General features: G+C 34.1%; 1 protein-coding gene across 3 annotated transcripts in view; it reads right to left on the minus strand.

Moving 5' to 3' along the window:
- Positions 1-18,479, minus strand: part of RICTOR (RPTOR independent companion of MTOR complex 2) — a 77,702-nt gene that overhangs the window by 28,870 nt on the left and 30,353 nt on the right. For all 3 annotated transcript variants that reach the window (XM_038169931.2, XM_038169932.2, XM_072031675.1), the window contains 14 exons: positions 17,681-17,812; positions 16,599-16,662; positions 13,180-13,306; positions 12,405-12,574; positions 12,088-12,155; positions 10,681-10,748; positions 8,971-9,053; positions 7,948-8,035; positions 6,801-6,891; positions 6,619-6,685; positions 6,418-6,498; positions 3,294-3,394; positions 924-1,086; positions 573-674 (listed from right to left, as the gene is read on the minus strand). In XM_038169931.2, coding sequence (XP_038025859.1) covers positions 573-674; positions 924-1,086; positions 3,294-3,394; positions 6,418-6,498; positions 6,619-6,685; positions 6,801-6,891; positions 7,948-8,035; positions 8,971-9,053; positions 10,681-10,748; positions 12,088-12,155; positions 12,405-12,574; positions 13,180-13,306; positions 16,599-16,662; positions 17,681-17,812 — 1,405 coding nt within the window. The remainder of the gene's footprint in view (positions 1-572; positions 675-923; positions 1,087-3,293; positions 3,395-6,417; positions 6,499-6,618; positions 6,686-6,800; positions 6,892-7,947; positions 8,036-8,970; positions 9,054-10,680; positions 10,749-12,087; positions 12,156-12,404; positions 12,575-13,179; positions 13,307-16,598; positions 16,663-17,680; positions 17,813-18,479) is intronic.

An 18,479-nucleotide genomic window follows, 5' to 3' on the forward strand; every position in this document is an offset into this window, starting at 1 on the left:
TATCAGAGGTATTTCCAGTTAGGAACTGTTTCGTACAGACAAATTAACTTTGTAAAGAACTTGATGCTATGGGACTAATTTTATTAGTTCAAAACTTATAGGACTGAATTAATGAAGCTTTCATATGTGGCTTGGTCTACACGTTTTAAGCCTGATCCATAACCTACCGCCAACCTTCAAACTTCAGCTCATGTTATATGAAAAAAAAGCTTCTATGAAACGGAACAAGGCAGTATTCTGCTTGGACTGAAGTCTGAAGTATTAGTAACTTTAAAGTTATCATCTCATTCTACAAAGTCTATTTCTAGCAAATAAAGTTATATAAATTTTATGTGCTTATTAAGAAAATTGTGGAAAAAACACTACAGTTAAATTCACACAGTCTAAGGGTTGTAAACAAGGACTGTAACAATACTGACTAAATCCATAACATTCTGATTTTCTGAAATAGAACAAATTACGGCATATAGTATAGAATTAATTCTAGAAATCAAAGCTCATATGTGAAAGGGAAACAGTTTTTTTTTCAAACAATTCCATAAGAAATACTATCCTGCTCTATTTATGCTCACCTTCAATATGGTCCCTATCAGATTCCAATTCCACTCAAGGTTCTCTTTATGGTTGAGAACCTGGCTGTCTCTCAGATTCATTACAAGTGCTTCTTCTGTATCCTGGAACACATAAGTTACATCAAGTTTCCTTGCATCATTGTTGTCTGTTGTTGCATGATACACTTAATGTTCATGTAACAAAGTAATTTGCATCTTTGAGTAAATTGTATGGTTGTAGTACTGCATTATTAATCTAACAACAGGATATAAATGACTCAATTATATGAGAAAGTAAAGCTGGAGGATAGGGTGGAACTTAAGTCTCCAAAATACATCAAATTAGTTTTGAAGGCTCAGCAATGGTAATACCTTTAAAATAAAGATGTCTTTCTGCACACGGTATTGATCTCTTTTTTGGTGTGTTGAGATTGATTTCTGAATAATATGATCTAAATGGAGGCTGTAAGGTTTAGGCCCTCTTTTCTTCATCTCATGAAAGCGTTTTAAGCAGTTCAGCGCAGCACTTGCTCGTCTGATTGGAAAAAAAAGACTACAATCAATATTTGACAACTGTTATCCAACTAAAACAACTCCAGTGCTACATACTAAGTTAAAAAAGCGTAGCTCAAAAAAGAATTCACTAACAATTCTGAAGCCAAGAAAGAGACAATACTTATCCTGATGCAAGTTTTCATACGTTCATAAACTTTGGTCTTGTATTGAAATTACATAGAATTATCTTTGAGAATTTCTGGTACTGAAGAATGAGCCTTACTAACACCTTTTCTGCTGCACTGATATTACTGGTGCTCTTCAGACTTCACAGAGGAATAGAACAGTTCAGTTGAAAGGGACTTACATAAATCTAGAACATATTGCAAACTTAAGTTGGTAAAGTATTTTAAGATGTCATTGTAGATCAACATGCTGCAATGTAAGTTTGAGGGGGCTAGCTTTGACTTTGTCTAATGAAATACTTATTTTAACCTCTTTTCTCCCATGAAATCCAACCCTGAGGACACAGCAGTGTATTATCAGAAGTATCGTTCTTCCTCCATATACCTGAACAGCTTAGCAACACCATGTAAGAAAATTCCCAAGGAAAGAAACAAAAATGACAGCTGATGAGGGCAGAACAGTTAACCTAAAAATGCTGCTACTACTAAACAGTGCCAAGCAAATAAAATAATGAAGTATAAAAATTAGGAGGTAAGCCTGTCTTTCCTATAAGGAAAAAATTCATAGGAGAGGAAAATGTTTTCAACTTTGTACATCTTCAAATACATAAGTACCTGTAAATTTGTTCATCTAAATTACATAAATTTTATATATGAAAAGGCTTACAGGTTTTCAGAGCATGAAACAATGCAATTGACAAAATATTTTTCTTCTAACAAAAATGACTGTCTTCAAACACCAAAATCTTTTGGTGACATCAACCTTCAAAACCAGAAAAACAGGCAGAAGCTTTCTGGAAGCAATCTGCAGTAGCATTTACCATTTTACAGCAGCAGTTTGGAAAGATTTTGTAATTTATCACTAAAAACACAAAAGAAAATGTGAAGTTATGATACTTTATCAGAATACTGAATTGACAAGCCAGATCAAGAATGGCAAGAACGATAACAAAAACACTTCCTATAACTTACTATATGAAGAAAAAAATACAAACAGAATTCAAATAGTCTAGAAAGAAATGCAAATAAGAGCCCTGAGTTGCAGGCACACGTTTTAAGGAAACTGGAATCTAAAAAAATGACTTTCTTCAAGTAGCTTAAATAATGTTAAGTACCCAGGAGATGGCATTTAATGCCATTATTTTATTTTAACTTCAGAGGTTAAATTGCAAGATTAAGAGATGGATAGAGAAATTCTTTAAAAATATGTAAAAAAAAAAAATCTAAAATGACAAAATTTACTTTTCTAGTTTAACAAGGAGCCAGAAGCTTCTGTAAACATTCGTTTCAAATCATATGCCTGCATATACACCTTTTAGCATGAGTTCCATACAGTTCCTAATAATGCTTAACAACATGCCACTGCAGTATGCTGCACTACATTCTATAAAATTTGTTTAGTCATTCTTATAGTTAAGTGGTATTTAAAAGAACTGCAAAAAAAAAAACAATGCAAACTTCAATAAATAAAGCAGCAGAAAGTTTTAAACAAAGGTACTGTTGTACAATGACAATTTTCTGCTGAAGAAAAAGGATCCATGAAACAGATCTGTACCTATTTTATATGTTGCTCACACCTATAATGATTAACTGATTTGGTCAATTACTGTTTAATTACCTATAGATAAACAAAAGCTGAAGAGAAAAGTTGGCACAGGCATTCTTAGATTAGAAGCTTTAATTATATCAAAATGCCAAAAAGAGAAATATGAAACAATAGAGATGTTAAACAAACAGAACATGATTCAGATGTTGTTTGGTCAAACAGCAGCTTATAGTCCATTTAGGAAAGTTACACTGGAAAAATATTGCAGCATATGCAGAAGCGTTCTGAAAAAAATATGAGAATTTTCTAAATTACTAAGCTGTTAGAGTAATATACTTCTGGAATCTTACTAGAGAAAGTTTCTAGTGCATGAGCCAAAGAGCATTTATATGTGGATGCATTTGTATTTAAAGACAGCAATTATTTTAACCAACAGAAAGTTTGTAATGCAGGTTTTCATTCAATTGCAGGAAAAAGCATGTATTTTAGCTTTTTAGTACAACTTGGAATTCTTACAGTCTTTTCTCTTTCATGATGTCAAAAGATGCTGCCATGTTCATTAACGTCGGTAAGCAGTGCAGGTGATGGCTGTGAGAATGAGGAAGGATTGTGTTTGCCTAAACAACAAAAAAAGACTGGTTAGAATAACCTACTACAGTATTTTCAGCCATCTTGTAAGGATCAGAATTTGTAGAACCTATTATTTTTCATAACACTTTCACAAATGAAAAAAAGAATTTTGTGTAACATCACAGCAATAATTAAACATACCATTTTGAATATTTTTATCTATTTAATCAATCTGAAGCACAATCTAATGTAATTGAAGAATTTCAGGACTTGGAGCCTTTTTCTTCCTTTAGTAGTTTTTGAAGTGGTAGCATGCAGAAACATGCGTAACAGCTGTCCTTACACCATATGTACAGAAAGTACTAATACATATAAAAGTACTGATATATATATATATATATATATATGTATGTGAAAATCAAAAACAAACTGATTATGTCCATTCAATACATATAACTACCAATGATTCTACACACACAAAAGAAATATCCAATGAACCAAGTTAACTTAGTTAAGTTACTTGATATTTAGTTCTTTTTACTTTAGGATACACAGATGTACAAATATTTTTTAAAACGATGAAGAATAATGAAGACAAAAGGCTTACTTCAATTTCTTAAAGGTATCTGTTCAATATTTTGATAGTCATTTCAGACTAATCACCTCTTCAGAAATACAAAAAATGACTGCGCTTTGCAGCAAACCATGAACTGATGCTGCAATTCATCTAACCAATCCTGCACAAAAGCATTCCAGAAAGCACCCAAAATAGCATATGCAAATCCATACTCCTCTGTTTAAGCTACATAAGTAAATGAACACTCAAGAAATTGTGCCAGTTATTTAAAGAAAAACATCTCTGAAAATACTGAAGAACATATTTGTTCTCGTTTTGACCCATACTGCTGAGGTGAGATATTGTAAATCACTGTGGTAATAAATAATCATATATTTGAGAACTGCGGTCTTATTTTCTGTGGTAATTAAGAGCAGGCCAATCCTGTACCAGTGAAATGAATCAATAATTTGAAGATACAGAATACATATGATAAGTTAAATTTTATAAGACAAAGCTTATTTTGATATGTTACCATCTTTTCTGGAGTAGCATGATTATTTGGAAAAAAGACAAAGCAATCCCCAAGAAACCTAATCAAAAAGTACTCCAGTACAGATGATACTCTTGCTGGCAAGAAAAGAAGTGAAAATGAAAGAACTGTTTGTCAAATAAGGTAAATCACATCACATTCCCTCAGGGGTCTGTCTTAGGATTAGTCCTTGTGACACAGATAATGGGATTGAGTGCACCCTCAACAAGGTTGCAGATGACACCAAGACGAGTGGTGCAGTTGATACAAAAGGAGGAAGAGATATTATTCAAAGGGACCTGGACAGGCTGGAGAAGTGGGCTCATGTGAACTGAGTGAGTTTCAACAAGTCCAAGTGCAAGGTGCTGCACCTGGGTCAGGGCAATCCCAGACATGAGCACAGACTGGGAGAAGAACACACTGAGAGCAGCCCTGCAGAGAAGGACTTGGGGGCTCTGGTGGACAAAAAGCTTGACACGAGCCAGCAGTGTGTGCCTGCAGCCCAGAAGGCCAACTGTGTCCTGGGCTGCAGCAACAGAGGGGTGGGCAGCAGGTGGAGCGAGGGGACTGTGCCCCTCTGCTCTGCCCTGGTGAGGTCCCACCTAGAGTGCTGCATCCTGGGCTGGGGCCCCCAGCATGAGAAGGATGTGGAACTGTTGGAGCAGGTCCAGAGGAGGACCACAAAGATGTTCAGAAGCCTGGAGTACCTCTCCTGTGAAGACAGGCTGAGTGCTCAGGATGTTCAGCCTGAAGAAGAGAAGGCTCTTGGGAGACCTCAATGCAGCCTTTCAATACTTCAATGGGGTCTTATAAAAAGGAATGAGAAGGACTCTTTACTTGGGTAGACAATGAAAGGACAATGGGGAATGGTTTAGAAATAAGAGGACAGATTTAGACTAGGCATTAGGAGGAAATTCTTCTCTGTAAGGGTAAGTTAAGCACTGGTGCAGGTTACCCTGCAAAGCTGTGGATGCCCCATCCCTGGAGGTGTTCAAGGCCACAATGGATGGGGCCTTGGCCAACCTATCTAGTGGGAGGTATCCCTGCCCATGGCAGCGGAGTTGGAACTAGCTGATCTTTAAGGTCCCTACCTACCCAAGCCATGCTATGATTCTGTGAATTCACATGACTAACAGCTCCTCAGCAGGCTCAGAAGTAGCCCTTGCATGTATATGAAAAAACATCAACACAGAAAAATTACATTAAGTTCTGTTTTTCAAGCACTTTTTTTTTTTCTTTAGGGGGGAGCAGGGGATGGGGGATGTTTGGTTGGTTGCTTTTAATCTGGAACAGTCTAGCACAACCTGAGCAAGACGAATACAGTAAAATAAAATAAAAATTAAAATTCCTTCTCTCCAGCTGCTGAAGTATAAATCCTGTCAGCTTGGAACGGTAAAGACTTTAATCTTGTTGGGATTCAGCAAAAAGGAAAAGGAGAGGTTACTGTAAAACATGTTAGAGAGAAGGAGGAGGCATGAAGCAAGGTTCCTTCAAGCTTCTCTGTGCAGAGGATACCAATAGCAATGCTGAAAGATCACTGCAAGTTGAGTCACTTGAATGTAATATGAAATGCCCCAGCTGAAAATGCAGAAGTTTCATCTGCCCAGTCTGTGTGACAGAAAGCTAAGCATGCTGCCAAAGCTACCATTACTCAAAGAAAAGCAAAAATCAGCAGTAGACTTTTCCCAAACACAGTAACGTAACAGATGAGTGAGTTTGAAGGACTCCAGCTTAAAAATACAACTGGATACTAAGGCAAGGAGAACTGGTGAGAATTTGAGAGCTGGGAATCAACTGCCTTCCCATCACAACATGCTGTTTTTAATAATATAAAATGACATATGGTGTCATAAAAAATAACCCATTATTTTGATGAAAAGTGCATGTTTGAAGTTCCTAGAAAATTCAAAGCTATACTAGAAAAATAACTATTTCCATTGAGGTACTTATACTACTTATTCTCAGCAAGAAGTCTTACTTACCATGTGCAAAAGTTCTCCTAAAAGGATAGTTGCTCTAACAGATACATGGTCATCACTACTTGTGATCACTTCAACCAGACCCTTCAAAAAAGTTTAAAAAATTACAACATTTAATGTAGGATGTATGTAATACATCTTATTTAAAAGTTTATAGGATGGAAATAGCAAACATCTATTCATACTTAAAAGTCAATTAATTACCTCTAGAAGTCCATTGGTGATAAAAGCTGAGAGTACTAAAGCCAAGTAATTATCCATGAGATCAGGCCTGAGAGGAAAAAAGTACGTAAACAGTTTAGAAAATACATTTATTATTTCTGAAGGAGACAATTATTGTCAACAACAAATATCAACAGTTTAGACTGAGTTCATGAAATGCCCACCTTGACCTGGCTCTGTGGGGTAATATAGTTTTAGCTTCAGCAGCTACGAAGCCATCAGAGAGTCTCCAGCAGTCCTGAAACCTGCTTGGATCTGTAACAACAAAATACATATGTATAAATATATATATAAGCAATAGATATATGAAAACAATGAACAGTGTTAATTATAACCCTGAATTTTGGTGTTATTTTAATTGTAGCCTGTGGGTAAATAGTTCTTGTCAACAGCTGCTTCTTCAGGCTCCATATCATAGAAAATTTTAGTTCACAAGGAATCTCCAAAAAATCATTTAAACCACACTCCTAGATAAAGTGATGCTAACTTCAAAGCTAGCAAAAGGACTTTAAATATCAGCCAAAATAATAAAACTTCAAATTCCTAAGCACACACTTTAACAGAAATCATAACGCCTATCATTTTAAAATTTACATCCACTTGTAGCAAAGTCACCAGTCTGCAACAAAGAATAATTTATTTGTAAGTGGAACAAGGATTAAGCTTTTATAATCATACCATGACAGACATTTATAACCAGAATTTGAATAAGCTGGACAGACATGCTCCTTTCAGTCTCATGATTCCGTGAGACACAGTAGAGGATACTCTTAAGGTTTAAAAACAATAATTCTAAATATAAAAGATTAACCTTACTAAATACAGACACGAAAACATGTATTTGCCCTATGAAAAGTCTGCTGAATTGCAGAGGGGATAATTAGCAGATACACAATATATAGAAAAAGAAAATGTAGTAAGTTTTATGTGACATTTACCAACACTTCCATGCTACCAATGCTTTTAATACTATAAAGATGACTGATTTCTAGTATTGTACATTGTAGTATTGTACACAGTTTTGTGTAAATGCTCCATTATGCTCCACTACTGCCTGCAACAATCAAGTTATATAGTAAGGTTATCAGAAAAAGTAAACTGGTAGCTTTATTGCCGCTGAACGGTTGATAAGAGATTTTAAACTGGACTTCAGAATACCCAGTGAATTCAGTGATGAAGCAGTTAATACATTGAAACAGTTAATACAGCCAACCAGCTGACATAATCTGCAACAGAGGAAACAGTAAAGTGTTCAAGTTTCTATGAGTTTAACAGACAGAATTCCTGTGTGAACTACTCCTAAATACTTACCTACACTGAGAAGTGCCTCAATAAATTCTTCGGCAACAACAGGGAGAGGAAGGCGAAATATATCATAAAGAACCTCAAGCAGACCTCTCTGCCAAAAAAACAAAAACAAAACAGCCAATGTATAGATTTTAAAATGGTCTTTTTGTTCATTATTTAAAAAAAAGAACTTGAAATTCATTTCTATAAAATTGGTGTCTATTTGGGGGTTTCTTTTTTGGATTACATGCTTATTTGAATATCTAAGGGAATCTGGATAAGAGAAGTAGGGAAGGCGCTTGCTCATTTAAAGTTGTGCTACACTGCAACTGTGAATCCTACAGAAGCTTAGGCTACTTTGATAACTTTTTTTTTTTTGACCAGTCATTGCTGTGTCCATCAACTTTGACCGCTGGTCAAAGCAAAAAAATGTATGCACTACTGATCTAGTCTGAGTCCATGCAAGTGATGGACTTTCATAATGCCTGCTCTCTGCTTCTATTATCAGCAGACCGGAGACTGTTCAAAGTACGAACAAGGAACTAAAGAACATAAAACCAAGAACAGCTGAAAGCATTTCACAGTACATTAATACATTTTTAATTTCATTTAAATCACAATGCAATTCTAGAGTTAATTCAGTATCTACATAAAATAATGAAAAGGAACTTAAAAACTAAACGAAAAACCTTCATTTACTCCCATATTCTATAATCTATAATTTCACTGCCAAAAATATTTGAGCATATACAAATCTTATATTACTTCCCCATGTCTTTCCCTTTTTGTTCCTCCATTCCCTCCTGTCAGACAGACAGGGTATGCTCTGATTCACACTTCATGGACACAGAAAGAACAAGTAGCTTGTTTAAGATCACACAGAAAATTTATACAAGAATTATAGACTCGAATTTGGGGGCCAAATAAACTTGAGGCTAGTAGTCTCTCAGTTGGAGACTGTTTAGACCACTAAATTTTTTAAAAACATAATTTATGTGAAGACATCCAATAGTATACCTATTCCAGTGCTAAATATTTACCACATACCCGTATTTCCATATTTGGTATGCAGAGTACCCCAATAAGAGACTGAATCCCAGAATTCCCAGGTTTGCACAGACTGATAATACCTAGAGAAAACATTAAAACCATAATAATCACTCAGACAAGAACAGCATTAGGCATGTTGTTAAATTTAATTTCTAGTTTGACTGCAAGTACAAATGACAAAAAGATTTTTCACCTTTGTGTGTCACTACAAAATAATGTTTAACTAAACTAATCATACAACTGTTCCCTCACTAAGAACTATAGCTACTTTTGCCCTTTCTACTGTGAGCAGCATATAAGTTATTCATTTGTGTTGAAAAAATGGCAGAAAAGACAAAATCGCAAATAAAAATTCATTCTTAGAAATGAAACATATATTTAGAACTGAGCACTTCCTGAATCAAAAACTGTATTGTAACCTAACCAATTATTTCATTTAGTTCTTTTTAACCTCTGGTGAATTCTAAACAGCAAGTTTAAGCATAATTGGAATAACACTCCCTATCCATCATTTTAATCATTTTTACACGAATGAGAAGGGCTTATCTTCGTAGTTTTTAACACAATTTTTTTCATAGAATCTTTTAGCCTCTCTCATAATTTGCTCCTTTTATACTGTATTTCACTCAATGAGTTTAATAGTTCAATATTAACAGGGCAAACCCTCAAATTCTTTTTAAATGTTATAGAATACCGCCTGAAGCTAATCATTACATTGATTTTTAAGGCTCAATTTAAGGCTCACTGTAAAAGTATCACTGCAACTAATGTATTCCAAGACAATTGCTTCTTCAGTCACTTGACCTGTTCAGGCTTATGGCATTAATTCTAAGCATCTGAATTTTGGAAGATACAGCAACATGAGAGAAACTGAGTTCTGAAACAGAGAAACTCATTCTTAGAACCTTCAAACTTGTCACAAACTCCCCAATCATTTGAGAATATGAGACACTTCGAAGGACACATGGATATTAAATTAAGCTTACTGATTCTTTCAAGACTGTTAAAAAAAAATAAATACAAGTAGTCTTAAAATCAGAAAAGTTTTCTATAATTTCTGAACCTTTTCTACGTATAACCTGTAAAGAGCCAATCCAAAATGTTGGTAGGTAGTCATATAATCTGATTAGTTTATTGTGAGACATTGACTTGACTAAAATAATGAGAAATCCCCTGAGGCATTATTCACGTTAGGTACTGTAATGTTACAGGGCAGGGCATAAGACAAAATGAAAAAGCCCACTTTATTTGAGAAATGTTTTCTACATGAAAAAAAAATCAAAAAATAGTTCCATACTGGAATTTATCTTCAACTATAACACTTAGTAAAAGCAGGTGCTAATTAAACGTTACTGTTGAAAATTCTTTGTATAAACAAATAAATTCATTATTCACACTGACAGAACTATCTCAAAGGCAAATTCTTACAATATGATGCTATTTTCAACATCCTTTCACCGACCAAATAGCAAGTACCACCACCAAAGTAAAGCTGACACGGTATTCTATACTGAAGATAGAGCTGCAGCTTGCTGGCAAAGAAAGCTATGTATATGTCCTCTAATTTCACGATTGGTACCAAAACATACTTTGGTACCATTACAGAAAGTAGTGACAGAAAAACCAAGAGAGAGATTCTGTAGCTAAATAAACCATTCTATTACACTGAAAAGTCCTTGCCAGTTATTCAACTTGAAGAAATCTTACCTGCCCATGAACGAAATGCTGCCACTATCCCCATTTTGCTAGCTAGAAATCGTGCTTCCCTGTCCTCTCTGTCATAAAACAACAGATCACAATACACAGTTAATTACTGTAAAATAGTGTTATTAATACACCAAATAAAAAATAGTTAAGAATTTTTTGTATGGGACACAAAATCAGGAATAAGAAAAATCTTATGCCTATTTTTGTGTATATATATATATATTATTTTATATATATATATATATATATATATATATATATGCAATATGCGCACACAAAGACTGGAGTTTTTAAGCATTGATACGTTTTCTTTTCAGTGGAGTTTCTACAGCAGGAGGCTCACAAAACAGCTATATTTGGCCAATCAGATCAATCACTCTGAAGACTACAGTAGGGGCCTAAGGATTTGGGCACTGATTCAGTTACACTGACCTAAGCATCTATTGCCATTTGATGATTACAAAACAGGAAAAACCTAAACCCGTTAAGTCAACAGAGATGAGGTCCCTATTCCCCGTTAAGTCAATAGAGATGAGGTCCCTATTCCAAGCTCCTACACAAAGAAGTTGTCAGATATGAGACCAGTTATATACTCAGGGCATTATCAAGTCAGTTCTCAGAAATTCCCAAGGATGAAAGTTACAGTACTTGGACAGCCAGTTCCAATGCTTAACTAGCCTCACAGAAATTTGTTTTTCTTATATCAAGTTGGAACTTTTTTTCCTTATTTTTCCCTGCCATTTCATGCCCTCACACCATGCACCAACACGAAGGGTCAGACTATGTCTATAAAATCTCTGCAGGGTATTAGACCCAAAACTTGATGCAGTGGTTTACATGAGTTTCAGCATGGAAAATAAAAGACAAAAACCACATCCCTCTGGATGTCAGGGATGCCCTTGATTCTATCAGTTATTCCCCCAGTTTGTTATCATCTATAAAATTTACAAGAGCCTATCCTATCCTCCAGGTTATTCATGAAGACATTAAACAGCATAGCCTTCAGGCTAAAACCCTACGGTACTCCACTTTTAACTGGATCTCACTTAGTACAATGCCTTAATTACTACCCTCTGAATCTGACTGAACTAACTAGCACTAATATACTCCCATTTGGGATATTTAAAGCAAAGGAATCTATACCTGAAGAAAGTTGGTTGCTTATACCTAAATATGAATTGAAAGAAATGTAATGGGGGAGGGAAGAAGAGTAAACCTAATTTCCCTTTTAAATCTTAAATTCCTAACAATGTTTTAGGAAATTACATTCTAAACAGCTATTGTGTTCAGCTTCCTATAGTTTAGTGTTAGTTCATTACTGTTATTTTGTCACTTTGGAAAGAAGAATAGTTTAATTATAGTTATGTGAACACAACTAGTAGCACAACTAACAGCAGTAACACTTACTTGAGCTGTCCTTCTGCTGTGTCTGGATTATGCCTGTAGTGAAAATCTGTGTAAGGAGCTAAAATTCGCTAAACAAAAAAAAAAAGACATGCATTACTTTCAGATAAGAATACAGTTAATGGGTTTTGCCCTTTAATCAGTCCCACTCCGATTTGTTATGTTATTTCTTCTTCATAAATCATTAAGCTGTTAGTCTGAAATGTTGCATTTTAAGTATTTGGCATCAACACATTGTGAGATCTGAAGCAAAAATTAAACATTTTCATCAGCAATACAATGTTTAATTTCTGTCACTAAATAAGTAAAACTGAACCCACCTCTAATTCTACATCTGCTCGCACATATTGTCGGGTCTTTGGATGATTAATGAGGTGTAAAACTGTAGTTATCAGAGCCTCATTTATTCGGCTTAGCTGACAATCAATCACATTTTTCAAGATGGTACTTAAACCACCCCGAAGAGCCACCACCTCAGGATTCTGAAGTGCTAAATGACAAAAAAAAAAAAAAAGTAACTTCAATGAGTGATATGAAAGAAAGAAAACATTTCAAGATTTTCAGTATGGAAAAATACGAAGCTGAAAATACTTAAAATCAGCACCAACATAGGGATTTAGTATAGCTCACTGTTCAAGTAACTTCTACATGGACACATACTGATTTTCAGAAGACAGCTAATCACAGTATCCTTTGTAAAAGAAAAAAAAATTAGTTCTCTGAACACTGGTACATTTGATTGCACTTCATGTATGGAGTTCTCATGACATTCAATCCATTCATTTTTAGAAACATCAGCTGTAGCAAGGAAGTATTAAGATAACACAAAAATTGGCAAGTATTGAAGTACAGCACAGTACTTGAAACCTTCAGGTACTTAACATTTTTAGTGTAAGTTAACATGATTTTGTTTTACATCAACCTAATGACTAAGTTTATGAAACATTTAGAACTCCTAACATCTGATTCAATACTTACTAAACAAATTCCATTTATTATATGAAAATTCTAATATAAACCTCCCAGAAGAAAAATCCTAAAAAAACCTGAGGACACCCATATAAGGTTTTCTTAATTAGATTCCAATTATCTTACCTAGTTCACAGATAATGGCTATACATGCTCGAACCATTCTGTCTCTTTCTTGAAGACCATCATTTCCAACTGCTATCAAAGAATTAGTAATAGAGCTGGGGAACAATGAAGCATTCACAGTGATCATCTGCCAAAAAGAAAGAAAAACTGGTTTCTTTATAATTCTCTAAATATACTCACAGATTCACCATCCTTTTGTTTCCTAGATAACACCAGACAAATCATTTTATAAATTAACTTGGCTATATCCTGAGAATACTAAAACTATTTCTATTGCTCTTGAAACTGTTAATTTAACATTATCTTCCTGCTTCTGTTTTTTATGTTTTAATTTTGTTACTTACTAAGATAAAATAAAGATGACTGCTGCAGACAGAACCATTGCTGCCTTTTTCACATCTTTTCCAAGAATTTCTTTATCAACAGAGAACTCTATCCACTGTCAAAAAGTAATCTACACACTCTTCTAAAAGATTAATTTATACTGCGCCAAATTCCTCAGGATCTATTCAACTTTAATTAAACTTGGCTTAATTAGCCAAGACTGAAATCTCATGTTTTACAGGGACTTTCATGAGGGTAGAGACAGTCACAGACTACAAAAAAGAATAGTCTAAACTAAAGCTGCTGCTACCTTATTTGGATTCACCCCGAATGAGCAAGACTCTATGAACACGAAGAACAAAAACAACTAACTCCCCAACACAGATAAGGGTTTGAATACAAAGACTAAGTAGGTATTTCCTCACATTTCTCAGTTTGATAAAATTAAATATGCATGTCTCCTCCATACTATGGAACATGAACATTTACTGAAGTTAAACAGATATATTACTAAGGGGAAATACTTTTTTTTTTTTATCTGACTGTTTTGAAAGAGAACAACATAATGTTATTGCCTATCCAACCACATCACATTTTCTACTAATAAAAAATTAAGATGTCAAAAAAAATGCTCCATCAAACATCTAAGCACATTTGCAAGCAAGTTTCCTAAAGATTTTATTTAATATCATTTAATTTCCAACAAAACTAGGCTTATCTGCATTACTTTCCCAAAACTGATTTGTGTTACACTCATTTTACAGCTCCCTTAGATGTCTTGCAGACATGTGCTCAGCCAAAGGAGATTGAACATTGCAAAGAAGGAGGAACGTTTAAGTGAGAAGAGACAAACCATTATGACAAATATTTGAACACTTTAACAAGTTTATTTTTAAGACATGTTTTTGAGAAACTTCTTGTCAAATATAATGTTGTTACCCACAAAACAGGAAGCCTTAAGATAGGGCTCTAAGAAAACCCATACTCTTCCCCACCCACACAGTCTTTCATTTTTACAACAGCAAAAAGTATTAAAGAAAAAGAATTAGCAATAGAATGGGTGTACTAATTTACTTTTTCTACTGACATTAACATGTAATTAGCTTGTGTCCACAAGCAGCATCTTAAAGATGTTTTATTATGGGAGAGTTTTTAGGTTTTAAGAGACGGAGAAAGATTTTGTTTTATACTCAATTTCAAGTACTTCAGTAAACACAATTATTGGATTTGTTTTCATTCTGCTCTATAGACTTAAATACAATTTTAAAGACAAAGTAAAGAGATGCAAGGTGAACTATAAGCATGTATGATGAAGTCTGTAACAAAGATTGTGAAGTCTTTGAAGATCCATTAATAAAAAAGAATAGAAGGAAGGTGGTTCATATATCTCACCCTCACTTCTGCTTCAAAAATAAAACAACCTGCCTCTTAAATTATTTTAAAAGATGGACAGTTTGATGATGACTACTATTAGATAGAGAAATGCATTTTGAAGTAACTTCATATCACGGTTCTCATGGCTGAAGACACTTAAGTTACTAAGCTCTCACTAAGAAACACCGCTGACAGGACAAAACATTACCAACAGAAGTACAGTTGAAAAGAGAACATAAGCACTCAAAGCCCTCAAAAAAAATAATCAGAAACCAAATTTTAAAAGTTTAAAGTTGTTTTTCTTCTCTCTTGTTCACTACCTTAACCTGCACTTTAAGAACATCTTTATAATTTTTTGATTATGAGAAAACAGGACCAGAATTTTACATTTTGCTGTTCTTCTTTATGAAAAGGATATGAAAAAATAAATGATTTAAAATTCTGTATCTGTACTATTCTCAAGCATTTTTGCTACCAAATTGAAGAATTGTGTGTAGAATTTAGAATGGAAAAGCATGGTTCTGAAGTGCTGACAAGACCCAGTTCAGATCTTCAACAGCTCACCAGATAACAGCATATTCTGTGTAAATTAATTAATTCTGCCTGTTTGTAATATTTGCAGTTCATTCTCCTCTCTTATACCTTTATACAATCTTTTAGGGATCCTGGTGTCAAACAATGAAGCGTGAGCCGAATAAAAACAATTCATCATAAACATGTTTCCATTCCATCTTCAGATTGAAGTTGTTACAGCCTGACACTGAAACTCTCTTTAAACCAGATTAAGAAAGAACGTGTATAAATGGATACTTCCTGAAGTACCTCTGCAACTTACACAGATGATCCATTTTTTTGCCCTTTTTTTTTTTTTTAAGCTCTAAAACTTTTAACAATTGTGCCAAACAAGCATATTGTCTCTTCCGAAAGAGAAAAGAAATTCCATATCAAGGCTCCATATTTTCAACCTAAACATATATGTGTGTATACATACACACAAATTAATTAACACTACGATCCTTGGTAACAACTTCCAAATAATTCAAGACTTCCCTGAGTCTTTTTTTTTTATGGTGTTCAGTAGAAGAATGAGCAAGACAAACAACAGCAACAATAGAAAAGTCCAGTACAAAGGCATAGTACTACACTACCTAAGAAAATAGCTTCAGTAGCTGTAATATGCTAGTCTCTCAGGGATCAGCTTACAGTATCCTGCAAAGACTAAGTATGTTTTATCATGTAACTGAGAAAACAATGGATAGCATTAACCTCTAAGGATAAAGCAGTAAGGCCAGAAGCATTACTTGATCTGATTATCCCAACAATAGCAATTTGCCTTATTTCTTAAGTGGCAGAAAAATCTTGAATTCTTCATTCATAGATACTTAAAGATGTTACAAAATCAAGTTAAATCATAAGAAGAAACTTAATACCTTTATAACCCTTGCAGTCATCATTTGATGAATTGTTTCCAAATCTTACTCAGTTTTATGTCCATCAAAATAAAAACCAGGAGATTTTGTAAACCACTCAAGATTCTCAGTCATAAGAGATTAAAATCAAAATAACTCAGCACTTTTTTTTTTTTTTTTTAAATTAACAGCTATAGTTTCTTCTCACATGATAAAATGAGAGGCTGTGAAAAAGATCTACTAGTGGAGAAAACCTGGAGTCAACACAGCTGACTACCAGAGCTGATAAGACCACATATACTTAGATTTTACCTTTCTGACTAATCGAAGTGCTTGTGTTCTTTCTACTTCATTACTCTGCTGTATGTCAATGCACCTAAAATAAGTTAAAAAACATTTTTGTTTATATCAAAAGCAACTTTAATCTTTTCTCTTAATATCTCACATTAATAATATTCCTACAACTGAATAAACAGAAGATAAATTATTATGAATGATTGTTTAAAAGTCTGCTTTTCAGTAAACATATTCATGGTTCGACAATTAGTTCCAGTTTATATTATTTATAGTTATCCTCATTACAAGTAAATCACTAGAATGCTCTCGAACATACAATAACAAAGCATAACAGTTTCAACAATTCTGAGCTAGCTGCATGTGTCATTCCAAATAAGACTAAACAAAAGCATTTGTAATATTTCAATTTTTTCTATATGCTTTCAGAAAAATCCCTTTGCCAAGAAAATTTATCACCACACTAAAATTGAGCATCTGTGTATATATGAAAACAAACACATACATATCTGAACATTAAATCGGGTAATTTTAACAAAGGAAGCTTTTAACAAAGGAAGCACTATAAATGATAAGTAGATCTAGTCACCACACTGGCCTTATTATCTCATTGTTAGTTTGCCCTTTGGTATCTTTATGTTGGGTCATGGTTTATACTTAGATTATAAATTCTTGGGCTTGAACTACTTTTTTGTCCTGACTTTCTACTAGAGGCCCTAAAGCAGTATGATGATGTTAAGAATTGGAACAAATCTCACAAAACTAGAGACATGAAAATTACTATGTTTTCAATTTGCTAATAATACTGTGGACTAATTTACAATTAATGGCATTTATGATACAAAAACGTTTTCAATGTGTCTAATTTTTTAGATTATTCTTAGGATATCATGTACTAGGATGGCATTTTATTTGGATTAGCTGGTGTGATGTATTATCCAAGTTTTTAAAGAAGTACATTATTCACACTGAAAAAAAACCAGACTTTTATAAAAGTATATGTGAAGAATGTAAGAGGATACAAAACCATGTTTTCTCACCTCTCTCAACAGAAAAAAGTAAGTACGATTTTACAATTTATGACAAGAAGGGAAAATTACCTTGCTATCAAGTAATCCACTTTCAACTTTAGCACCTTCTGGAGAATACTGGAGTCTCGAATGAGATAGCGGAGGGCTCGCAATCCTGCTGCTCGCACCTCTTTTGCTTCATTTAGTAAAGCTAACCGCAGACTACAATGAAAAAAACAAAGGGAGCAAACAATTATATAGCAGCAGGTATACTTCACCGTCTGAGATACAGATGCTACCAGCTTGTTTAAAATAAGTCAGATTTTTGAATAGAAATACCCTAAATTAATTTTGAGATATTCACCTGTACGGTCTAGAAGACAAACCCTCACCTTGCCAGCAGATGTAGACAATATATTAATCAGAACAAAGTCAGATTTTTTTTTGTTGTTTTAGAACAGTCTGTATACCCCTGAAACAAAATATGACCAAGACCTGCATATGACTTGTTATTTGACGAAACAGTTGAGCACAATATTAGTCCTGAAAAAGTATTCCAGATTAGTTAAAATTTTCAGAAGGTTTAACAAATAGAAAGCACTTCCTACTCTGCTGCACTGTTAATCCATATGCATGGATCTTCAGAATAATGTCTAGACATCTGAGACAAAACTCATCCCTGCCTATGGCAGGGGTGTTGGAATTAGATGATCTTTGAGGTCCCTTCCATCCTATTCCATCCTATGAAATTTGAACCTTAACTATTACATGCATTGCTCTCTAAAGATATTATGACATCAGTATGCTTACATGAAATACGAATGTCAATGCAAAATACCTAACTTAAGCAGTGCTACATAGCATAGATTTCTACAAATTTCATTTCAAA

The sequence above is a fragment of the Anas platyrhynchos genome, chromosome Z (genome assembly GCF_047663525.1).
Source record: "Anas platyrhynchos isolate ZD024472 breed Pekin duck chromosome Z, IASCAAS_PekinDuck_T2T, whole genome shotgun sequence".
In the NCBI taxonomy this organism is placed as follows: Eukaryota; Metazoa; Chordata; class Aves; order Anseriformes; family Anatidae; genus Anas; species Anas platyrhynchos.